Source organism: Primulina eburnea, chromosome 7 (genome assembly GCF_022965805.1).
Source record: "Primulina eburnea isolate SZY01 chromosome 7, ASM2296580v1, whole genome shotgun sequence".
In the NCBI taxonomy this organism is placed as follows: domain Eukaryota; kingdom Viridiplantae; phylum Streptophyta; class Magnoliopsida; order Lamiales; family Gesneriaceae; genus Primulina; species Primulina eburnea.
This window is the reverse complement of record NC_133107.1, coordinates 8,234,751-8,247,500: the sequence shown is the minus strand read 5'-3', so window position 1 is coordinate 8,247,500 and position 12,750 is coordinate 8,234,751. Positions and strand designations below refer to the sequence as shown.

At 33.7% G+C, this 12,750-nt stretch overlaps 1 protein-coding gene and 1 pseudogene across 1 annotated transcript; both read right to left on the bottom strand.

The window, feature by feature from the left end:
* Nucleotides 1-3,786: 3,786 nt before the first annotated feature.
* Nucleotides 3,787-5,272, bottom strand: LOC140836098 (protein JINGUBANG). Its single transcript, XM_073201507.1, has one exon. It carries the CDS (start codon nt 5,213-5,215, stop codon nt 3,944-3,946), a length of 1,272 nt encoding a protein of 423 aa, XP_073057608.1. The 5' UTR covers nt 5,216-5,272; the 3' UTR covers nt 3,787-3,943.
* A 1,463-nt stretch (nt 5,273-6,735) lies between these two features.
* Nucleotides 6,736-9,878, bottom strand: LOC140835662 (putative multidrug resistance protein; annotated as a pseudogene).
* Nucleotides 9,879-12,750: the final 2,872 nt, after the last annotated feature.

Genomic DNA, 12,750 nt, shown 5'->3' with positions numbered 1-12,750 from the left:
AAAGCCAGTATAGGAAGTGAGATTAATTTAGTAATGTAAATTGTTGAAGTTTATTTTTTATCTAATAATTTTTTTCATCCGAATCCACTGAACATTACTTATTCATCACGGGTAAAAAAGTCATTTTTTCATGTGAATTATGTGATAAGAATAAATCCCATATCACACAAATTAAAATCCACACAAGTAAAAACAAAAGTAAACAAGAAGTTTTTTCCCTCTCATTTCATTTTGAAATATTATGTCACATTTTTTTTTTCTTTTAAATTTTTGCTTAAATAGATTTTAATAATATACATCAACATGAGTCACGGAAAAGAGAATTAGTGCCAAATAAGCATATTCGGCGGTTTTAGTGGCTCCAAAAGAAAATTAAGAAAAATCTAGATGAAAAATAAACATTGACAAGATACACTAATAACATCATAAAAATGTTCGTATAAATGTTTAATATATTTTGGCAGTGTATTAGTGTATATGTATATACATTATTTGAAAAGAAAAAAAAAAGATGTGGCTCGAGAAAGTTCTAATTGAGAAACCAAAAGAAAAAAACTCAAATATCCGAGACCATGCACGAGGGACCAGATATCGTACACTTCGTCGTAGCCATATATTGCTTTGGTTTTATATTTTTGAAAAAGAAAAGTATTTCGAATTTTAGATATGAATTTTTAAAGATACAGCCAATGGTGACCAAAATTCAGCTACCTACTGAAAATATCGGCATCTTGTACTTCAACTTGCACTGGCAAGTTGAAACTAAAAGAAACATGCAAATCTTAGCTTCCACGTAATGAGGGTTTTGTCCTTTTACAGCTTTTCTCCACCAAATCAGGCATTTGCCAACTTTTGTGGCATGCCATATCATTAAATTAGCCATATTTTCAATATCGTATAAATTGAAAAACAAACAATATTTTTTATTTTTTATTTTGAAACAGAAAGGGTACTCGTGTTAATTTCGAATATTGTTAATTTCGTACAATTTCTTGAAGCCAAGAAGGAAAAACCAATACTTAACAAACAAATGGGATTATAACGCGAAACGAGTGAATCTTAGCTTGCTTATTGTAAGCTATGAGCCGCTTGATTTGCTTGTCTACTCGAGTGATGTATCCCTAGAGAATTAATGATCAGATTTGATAATGAAGAAACATACAAACGAGTCTAATTCTTATTCGGGGAATATTTGGGATGGTGTTGGCAGCACAAAATCAACATCATGATGGTTCACATCCATCATGGACGTTTCTATTTAAAAATAAAAATAAAAATAGAAATAAAATAATTAAATCATTGAGGTTTCTACCTAGAATATTAATCAGTTTTGTTGCATAGTGGCTAGGGTAGACTCGGAATTTCAAGGGATTTGAGTAATTTAATAAATTTTAAAACATAGAACAAATATATTTTCAGCAGACAAACTTGTGTGAGACGGTCTCACGGGTCGTATTTTGTGAGACAAATCTCTTATTTGGGTCATCCATGAAAAAATATTACATTTTACGTTAAGAGTATTACTTTTTATTGTGAATATCGGTATGATTGACCCGTCTCACGAGAGACCTACTCTATATTTTTTTTATTTACGATTTTGATAATTTATGTTGACAATTAGTTTAGTTGTTATTCTTTAAAATATTATTAGTGATTTGCATGTCTCCTCAAGTAAAAAAAAATTGTTCATCTATGTTGGCAACTAATTTAGTAAATAAATGATTTGCATGTCTTCTAAAGTAAAAAAAATTTACTTGTTATACTTTAAAAGATTAAAATTTATGAAACTTGGACCTAACTCAATCCCAAAAGTTAGTTCAAAGAGGGAGGATTGTCCAAGCCCATATATACAACTCTCAGGTTATTTATCCATCGGACTCTGATACCATGTTAAGATTGGAACTTGGACCTAACTCAATCCCAAAAGCTAGCTCAAGGAGGAAGGATTGTCTAAGTCCATATATACAACTCTCAGGTTATTTATCCAATCGATGTGGGACAATTAACAAAACTCAAGATAGATTTGTCTAAAAAAAAAAAAATTAGTGAGGTTAAAGTACAAGTAATTGAATGTGATTGGCAAAGCTTTAATTTGTCTTTATATTCTTTTTTAATTGATTTTTCTTCGACGATGATGAATTTTTTGGGGTTAAACAAGGCGTAATACGGCATTAATTATTTTATAATGGCTCATTATCACATGATTATGACTCGTACTTTGGCATTTAACGTTGTCTCGTAGGTAATTAACGACCGATTGACAACGAAATCCACGTTAATTGGATTTGTCCTATTGATCCAATCACTTTTAAGCTTGTAATGTATTGATATTTAATATTCTTTGACCGCGTGTGTGTGTGTAATACTAATTGTTAATCTGTGTTATATATATATATATATATATATATATATATATATATATATATATATATATATATATATATTTATAAACACGACGTAGTTTGGATTTTTTCAAAGCAACAATATTGGTTTATATATATATATATATATATATATATATAACACAGATTAACAATTAGTATTTTGTATATATATATATATATATATATATATATATATATATAACACAGATTAACAATTAGTATTTTGTATTAAACCAATATTGTTGCTTTGAAAAAATCCAAACTACGTCGTGTTTATATATATGTATATAAAATTTCTCAGTTTGATTTACTTAATTGACGTAGTTTGCAAGTTCCTCGTTATAGATAACTATCGTGAGTTTTTAATAACTATTGTGAGTTTTCTACTAAAAAATAAAATAAAAATGTATGTACAAGTCTGAATATTTTGGAGGGACGAAAAAGAAAAATTACTTGAAAAAGAATATAAAATAAGAAAAAAGAACAGGATTGAGCATTGGGAAAGGTAACGATGCTTTATTATTTTTTAAAAAAAGGAAGAATAAAAAAGAAAAAACAATTCTCTTGATTTTCCCGTCGGCCAGTTTTTGACAGGCTTTGAGCGAAATCCATTCATTTTTTATGGCTCAACTGGAATGATTTTTACACAACTCACAAAATCAATTTGATCATAATAAAGCTGATAAAATTAGCTTACAATATATATATATATATATATATATATATATATATATATATACACACACACACACACACACAATTAGTTGTGTATATATATATATATAGTTGTGTAAAAAATGATACAATATGTATCAATATGTTATCTGTGAGACGTATCAACTCTACCGATATTCACAATAAAAAATAATACTCTTAGAATAACAAATAATAATTTTTCATGGATGACTCAAATAAGATATCTGTCTCACAAAATACGATCGGTGAGAGCGTATCACACAAATTTTTGCATTGAACCATGTCATGGAAAATAGAAATTATATATAATAAAACGATTCTTATTAGAAAAAAACTTATAAAATGATTCTCTAGGTTGGCATCTTCTGAGATTGGTCTTCTAAATAACAAACTTGGATCTTTAATCTTGTAAATTTTATTTTAATTTTTACTTTTGATTATATTTTACCATATTGATGAAGTGGTATCGAATGTTTTATCATTTTAAGTAAAACGTTTGATTATAAAGTAGTAGTGGTTATAAATTATTTTTATAGAACAATTTTTGAAACACTTCTTACGCATAAAACACATTGTGTTTAATCCTCGTTACTAAATATATTGCAAGAAAACTATAGTTTAATTTTCAATGAATTTTGATAATTTTAAATATGCTAATAAATCAAAGAATTAGGTGCCACAATTAGTTGGGAATTTTTTATTTTATTTTTAAGCTACATTTTCCATAATTTTTACAATTTCCACAATAATTAATACATTTTACATCAACTTTTTCTAAGTAAAAACTCAAATTTCAATGAAATAAATATCAACATTCAAATAGTCAAGGGATTATCAAAATTCATATTCCCTTAATTCACTGATTAAGTATTTACGTTCGACACTTCAACTTGCCACACTTTAATCTCTCCATCAAAGCTTCCGCTGAACACCTTCACCACCCCTTCCCCGCCATCCCCCTGCGGCGGCTTTACCGCCACCGCAGACAAGGACCTCACCGGAGTCTGGTGTCCTTCCAGCACTGTCAAACAGCAGTACTTCCCGTCGTAACCCTGTCGCCAAATCCGCACCGTCCGATCAGCCGAGCCACTCAACAGCAAATCCTGAACATTCATCAAAGAGAGTATGGCCTTCCGGTGACCCCTCAAAGCACCAGTCACCGCCATGTGATTGGCGCTATCCTCTCTTTCCCATACCAAAATGGACCTGTCGCACGACCCGGAGAAAAGAACCGACCCGTCGAGGCTCAACGCCAATGCATTCACCGCAGATTTATGCTTCTCTAAAGCAGCTATCAGTCCATGTTTCTTCTCCCCGGTTGCCTTTCCCCATACTTTGATCCGCTTATCTGCGGAACCCGTGTAGATCAAACCTTCATTTGATACAGCAACGGCGTTAATGGCGTCATCGTGGGCTTTGTTGATTGATTCCAAGCATCGGAAGTTGTGGGGTTGCCAGATTTTCAAGCTTTTATCCCAAGAAATTGAGAGCACGCGGTTTTCATTTTCCGCGAGTCCCGAAATGGCGTCATGGTGTTCGATCCAGAGGCATTTCTTGTGCCGTCGCACTTTTAGATAATTCTGCGGCAAAAGGAAGTTCCGTAAACGATCTTCCAGCGTCGGTAGAATAGCAATAAGCTTGTGTTGTTTGTACATATTCATCTTCCAGACGCGGATTTTGCAGTCTTGGTGAGCAGTGAAGACTTTCCCATTCGAAAACGCGATGGACTTCACAGAACCGGATGAGTTTTTTTCGCCGTTAAAAGTGTCGACAAGGGTGTTGTCTATGATTTCGAAGACATTAATCTCGTTCCCCGAGGCGGTGTAGAGGAGATTATCGTGGAGTATTAGAAAATTGATGTATGCCCGGCTGGGCTGCAGCGAGAACAGAAAGCGAGCATCGACGGATGGAGCTAAGTCCTCCGGCGACAGGCAGAGTTTCTGGAGAGATGGAACGGAGGGGAGTGTTAGTAGGGAGAGGTTGCTCTGAAGGCTGGTTGCTGATGAAATAGAGGAGTTTGTTAGAATATCAGAACAGCTACTGCTTGCTGTATCGGAGAATGGATTTTTCGGCAGCGCTGGGACGGTGGCGGAGGAGCCGGAGGAGCATGTAGATAGCCATAATCGGAGCTTCATTCCGCCGGCCGGAGAGAGAAAGAGAGAATTTTAGAACGAGTGGATACAGAAAAGATGGAGGAAGAATGGGTTGCTTATATAGATGACGAACTGTTTATGGAATTATTATTATTATTTTTAAATGTCAATTTTATTAACAGAGATTTATTTTTAAATCCATATATATATATATAAATATATTTTCGAGTTCTTTTTTGTTCTAATAATGCAAATAAAAAAATTGAAAAGGTCAAAAAAATGAATATAGGTTAGTTATGTGTTTCAATTTGCATGTTCGATGATATCTATTCAGACAAGTACGGAATGAAGATACAAAAAGACCCTTGTATCATAAGTGAAGAAAACTAGAATTTGGAAAGGATCTCAAAAGTGTGAAACGTTAATATGGAGCTCTAAGTTTTTCAAGTTTAAGTGAGATTAGTATAAATTTAAGCGTAAATAAACGTTTTTCTAGTATAATTATAATTATCTCAAACTAATAAATAAATAAAATAATACATAAATATGATAAATTTAAGTCTGATTTATTAATTCTCATATTTATAAAAGCATAAAAATCTCAAAATTACAATTTTTATTTGTTTTTGCAACTAGAACACATTTAAAAATGTTAAATATTTGTCAAATCATTATCAGACATGCTTAATCATAATTAAAATTAAAAAAAATAAACATCTAAATTATAAACTTAATTTATTATTTTGAAATAAACAGACATACCTTCGAACATTTTTTTAAAAAATAAATAGATGTGATTAATTGTGCTTAAATACACTTAATTAAACGTCTTAATTACGCCTAATTCGATCAAACTACAGTTTAACCGTTTTTCTCCGAAACAGGACATTTTTGCCGAGCTTCAAACTTTCCGTTTTAGCGAGTTTTTTAGAACACTGGAGTTTCGAGTGAAGGAACATAGGCTGGTGGAGGTTAATAACGTAATTTCGTGTTTACATTTTTAAAGTCCATCCAAGAAGTGTGATTGGAATAATCGCCCGAGCCGAAACAAATACCCAGTTGATTCTTACTAAGCTACTAACATTCCCTATTTCTTTAAACCAGTAATCCATGTTCACGATAATTTTTCCCATTTTAATTGATATTCGAAGCTCGTTTGTTCTATTTTCGTACTGCATACTCGATAAAAAATATTGACAAATAAAATACCATTAGTAGGTAGCACGTCGAGGTTCCAAGCCCTTTGCTTCGGTTCCAAGCCCTTTGCTTCGGCAACATCATGGACCATTTGGAACCAATTCGAATTTTGATCTTGACATGTCGCTAGTTTTTAACCGTAGGCATTTTGCCACAAGTTTCGTTCGAAGTAAATTTTGATTCTACTATTGCATGAACACTCAAATGACTGATATTCGGAGTACATGTATAGTTGAACATCTATATTATCCAATTATAGATGCATCTCTAAATTTATCATGTATCAAAATGTTTAACTAGATTATGCCTTTAATCATTTACACATTTACCACATTAATAAGGGTTGTATTTACATTTTTGTCGGTTCAACCTGACTTGTTATATAAAATAGATGAATTGAGTTGATAATTTCTCAATCTACCAAAATGTTGTATACCGATCACCACTATCAAAACTCTCCAGGTAATAAATAGCCCAAGTGTGAGCCACAAAAGCACTTGTACATACCTGAACTAGTAAAGGCATTCGATCTCCGAATAGGAATCGAACAACACTGGCTGCTGTGGCCAAATGAGCACAGATTGTAGCACTTGTGTTCTTGTCCTGATCAAACAAGGAGACCTCGACAGTGAGAATATTTTCAAGAACTTTTTCGTGAATCCTCTTTGTTAGTCATTCTCCCATGACCGCGAAATTATAGTTTTGGATTACAATGACAAAGAAGCTGATAACACCTATGGATAAGAAGATCATGCAGAAAATTTTGATATCTGATTTTATTTTTGATCTGTCATTTGAAAAGAGACTACGAATCCAAAGAAACAAGCATTAACAGGCTGGACTGCTCCATAGCTTGCTGCTCCCAAACATACAAGAAATGCTCTTCTCCATTCAGGTACATTCATTTTAATTTTTAAGTAAGCGCCAAGCGGAAATGTCTTGAGAATATGAATAATCTGTCTTTTCATCGTCACTGTCATAATATGAAAGCATGCGTATCGAGGAACCACGCTCATGGTTAAAGCAGGGATAAATGGCGAAACAGGACTGCTTTGCCAGCTTGATCTTACACTGTGGTAAGATTTAGGAGTATAATCATGCATCATCCTTCATCCCTTTCTTGTTTTTCTCATGTTTCTCAACTGTGAAACGGTAAGGCTGGATGACTCATTCTGCATTTTCACCATCTTTGATTAAACTCCATTATCTCCCATTTGCATCAGTTTATCTTGTGAACCTGATTCGACGACCCTCCCTAATTGAACGACCGCGATCATGTCAGGATCATGGATTGTGGTGAGGCGACGAGCAATGACTATCGTCGTTCTTCCTTGTGAAGCCTGAGTAATGGCGTCTTGCACTATTCTTTCAGATTTTGCATCTAGGGCACTTGTAGCTTCATCAAGCAAGAGAATTCTTGGATTCTTAAACAACGCCCTTGGCCATAGCAATCCTTTGTTTATGTCCCCATTATAATGAAAATCCATATTGCCCCACCTGATGACATAAAATCAGAACTTTATGAATATAAATTACACAAGAAGTTTACCTGAGTTTTATATTCGAGTGGCAACATGACAAATGAAATCATGTGCATTTGCAGACAGCAACGTTTATAACTAATTCTATGGAAGCGTGCTCTTTTCCAAACATAATATTTTCTTTTATTGATGTTGCAAAGAGAATTGGCTCCTGATTCACCAATCCCATCTGGATCTTAACCATTTGAGTTTCAGTTTATATATCTTGTGTCCATCTAGTAATATGTCTCCACTGACAGATCGTAAAAGCTTTTGTGCAACGAAATAAATGTCGATTTCCAGAACCACTCTCTCCTACCAGGTCATGAGTTTTTCCAGCTTTATTTTTAAGGTTAAATCCTTGCAAAACCGGTGTGTCCATTCTTGATGGATAACTGAAATAAACCTCCTTTAAGTCGATTTCTCCATGTACATATCCTAAAACTTTCCCTCTTGAATTCTGAGAGTCTATCTCAGGAACACGTTCCGCCATCTCGAAAATCCGTGTAGCAGAAGCTGATGCTTCTACAATGAATGAAATATTAGGAAGCGCTCTCATACACGACCTGTAGTAACACAAAACAATGCTTGAAATCGATACAAATTCTTGGTATAAAAGCAAAGCAGTGTTGTTATCAATAAATGTGCTCACAGACTCACAGTCTTCGAATAACAACACAAACTGCTGCTATAAACACGCGCCACGGCTTTCTCCTCTCTCAAGGACAAGAATGCTAACAGCCCACCATTCAAACGCCCAAGCAGCAAACATAATCCCCATGCTACCGATCATCAACCCTTTCATGAGACCTTGCTTAATGCCAAGTTCATGCTTTCCCGAGGAGCTCCTCCGAAACTTTCAAGTGTTTGACATTCACCAACGTATGACTAAACATTTCTGATTGAGGATATTGCATGTTCCACGATACCACCCAAAACATCATAAGCATCTTTGTTCTTCATCCCAATGTTCATCATTAACTTTCCAAATCCCACTCCTGGAGATATGAAACACAATGCACAAGGGATAGAAGCCAATGCAAGTCTCCAAGAAAGTGTAAAGGCAATCACTAGGCCAAATATGAACTCAGAGAATTCAGCTAGGCAGTTAGGTATCTCACTCTGAAAAACCAAGAAAACAAAATCAAACCAACATTTTATCAGAAAAACAACCCATTTAAAGGAAACAAGAAGCGTAACAAAGATCGAGCGAGAAATAAACCTTTCTCAGCTATAACACCTTGAATCGAGTGTGCATCCACAGAGATGCTTGAAACTACTTTGAAAGTGGAGAATGAAGCACCTTGACTGTCAAAGAAACTACCTTCTTGTCTAAGCGCCGATTTCAAGTACTCCGTTCGTATATGAGACCTCTGTCTCTCTGCTGTTCTTTTCCAACATAATCCCTCGGTAAAAGCATACAACCAACATTTTGAGTGAGAAAAAGTCAAGAATGCATATATAAAACAATGATCTGCATACCAAGAAATGCTGACAATTCAACTCCAAGAGCAACATACAGTAGCCTCAGCGCGCACTGCATGAAAAAAACAACTAAAAACTAATAATTTATGTCAAAAAGAGAACTAGAATCAAAATCTACAAACTTTTCAAAAGTAAAAGGTATACCTTATCCACCACCTCGTTAGCGATAGACAGATTAGCAGTCCCATACTCATCAATGATACCACATAGAACAAACATATTAAGTGGTGACATTAGCCCATCTCCCTAGATCCCTAAGGTGCCGATTAGCATCAGCAACATGTCGGCACCATGAGCATACCTGAAAAGGCGACCTTTACCTCCCATTTCCTACACAAGAGTAATTTTTCGTGCAACTAATCTCTGAATCATTCGAAAGATAGCAAAATCTCGTGCAAATATTGGTAGATATATGGAATATGTAAGTTAGTGTGTGGTTTTGTTCCTTGTTCTATTGGACTATCTCAAAATGCAGTCATATTCCAGTCGGCACTCTTAGCTGAAACATATGGCCTTACTCAATGGAGTTTTCGGATGACTTTAATTAATATTGTCACCATCTTTTGGACAATTCTCTAGTATTTTCCGTACATTTGAACCAAATACTGTGACGCCCCGAGGCTCGAGATTGACACCGATATTGTTTAACAATCACACAATCAAAACAACCGGCCTTTGTAGCTAAGTGTAAACCGCAACCAGTTTATATTGGACTATCTCAAAAATGCAGTCATATTCCAGTCGGCACTCTTAGCTGAAACATATGGCCTTACTCAATGGAGTTTTCGGATGACTTTAATTAATATTGTCACCATCTTTTGGACCATTCTCTAGTATTTTCCGTACATTTGAACCAAATACTGTGACGCCCCGAGGCTCGAGATTGACACCGACATTGTTTAACAATCACACAATCAAAACAACCAGCCTTTGTAGCACAGTGTAAACCGCAACCAGTTTATATATCATAATCTCAACGAAATAACAATTGTCTTACAATACCGAATTTTAAAAAAAGCGACAGAGTTAATGCGGAAACGTAAATTGAATAATAATAACTTAAACTTAATCTAAATCTTGAAGTCTCGCAATTCACCAGTCCCAAAACTGGTCCGATTCATCCTCCTCGATTTCCTCCTCGGATTTCTCTGGGACAGGTTGTAAGGGGGTGAGTATTTTGGAAATACTCAGCAAGTGGAGGATATCGATCACAACATAAAAATTTTATAATATTTTCGAAAGCAACATATAAATACAACATGCTTTTCACAATTGTAACATCATACTCATATCATAACAATATTGCGATTTTTCACCTTTAACGGTTTACTGACGTCAGTCCCTAACAGTGTGTTTGGCCACCAGGATTTGAGAGGATTCATGGGATTTGGATTTCAAAATCCTATTTTTACTGTTTGGCAAGGTGACAAAAAAAAGATTCAGATTTGTTTAGAATTTTATGGGATTTCATGAGATTTCAATGAGTATATCCAAATCCCATCAAATTTGATAAGATTTGGTTGGATTTGAATTTTAAAAACATACGATTATTTTTGTATCCAACATATCATTCTCCACCAAAAGTTCCTACATATGCATGGTTAAGACTTTTTTCCTTTTAACTTTTTTTAAAAGTTGAAAGATTTCATTGAAATTTTATAAGTTTCGTGTGTTATTTACTGATTAATATAATAAAAATTATAGTAATTAACAAAGCCTCTATTTACGTTTAATATTAATTTTATGTTAAAGTTTGAAGTTGTTTGACGATTTTTTAATTATTATTTTATGTGTACTATGATTAGTAAATAATAATTAATTTTTGAATTTACAAACACAAATAATAGAGAAGAATTATTAAATTCTAAACTTCTTTAGGTTATTGATGTTTATATGATTTCTAAGGGTAGCTTAGTAAAATTTTAAATTCCAAATTCGAATCTTTTTTTTCTCCAAACAAGAAATGCATTTGTAAATACTATTTTTAAATTTTAAACCAAACACTAAAAAGAATTTCAAATACTTGAATTTCCAAATCCAATTTCAAATCCCATGAAATCCTCTCAAATCCTGGTTGCCAAACACACTGTAAGTTTTAATCCTCTAAGGGGGTGAGTCCATAAAACGGTTCTATCCCACCGTGTTGGAATTCCACTCATTTTCAGGGAATCCTCAAAGTGTTAACGCATAAACGTACCAAAATTTCATAAAACATATAGACGGGAGACGGTGCTCGACCGAATTTTTTATTACTGTTCTTTTATAAAAAAAAAAACCCGAAAACATGTATGCACAAATCCGAAACTTTAAATTTAAAAACAAGCCCACTTACAGTGTTTGAATGCTAGAAAAACATGGATGCTTGGCTGGAGTTGGATTGCTCTTTTTTTTTGTTTCTCGATTGAGCAGCGCTTCGGCTTCGATTTCTAGCCTAACCTCGAGACGATTTTGTGCAGTATATCGGCTAGAGAGGAGCTGCTGGAATTTTCGAAAATTGTAGCCAGGAATTTCGAAATTTGGGGTGGAGAATGAGTATGGATGGTGTGGTATTTATAGGTGAAGGAGAGAGAGTTATTTATGGCACTCAAATCATGTTCAAGATTGGCATAAATCTCACAATTTTGGCTCCAAAACTCCTTCAATAGATGCTGATTTTTCTACCAAATCGAGCTCCCCAAAATCCTAATCCAATGGCTCGAAAATGAGGTTCAAAGGAGAATGAAGATTTGCTCCATTATTTTATCTTACATTGCATATACTCCCATATTAAGCACCACCATAATTAAAACAATAATCTAAGACAAATTTCGAATTTCTTACATGGTCCATATATTCATCCTTCTAAACCTTGCATGATAATATCCAAATCTTGCTATATTTCTTACCCAAAATTTCGAAAATATACTTGTACAATTGCATGAATAAATCTCTTGACTATAAGGATTTTTCCATAAAATATTTCTAATACAAGGATTTACAATATAATTCACCTTTATCCCACGAATCCAATATCCTAAGCTTTTTAAATTTCCTTACACATCTCTAATTAAAAGTAAAAAATCGGTTCTCACAAATACTGCTAAAGTAAGTGGTCTCTTTGTAGGTTTATCTTCATAAACCAACTGATTTAATGTTCATTATGTCTAACATCGAGTAGAGATCATTATTCGAGGAGGAAAATATTTTATATTTAATTCATATTTTGTGCTACTAAAAATATCCATAGTTGTCACAATCTTTAGTGATGTAATTGTTAGCTAAATAGCTAATAACATAAGCAAACTCAGAAATACAAAGTTGTAATCGGAATAAGTATGTTATTTACAAAATGAGTATCATGTATGGAAAAACAAATATAATATGAATATCATGTAT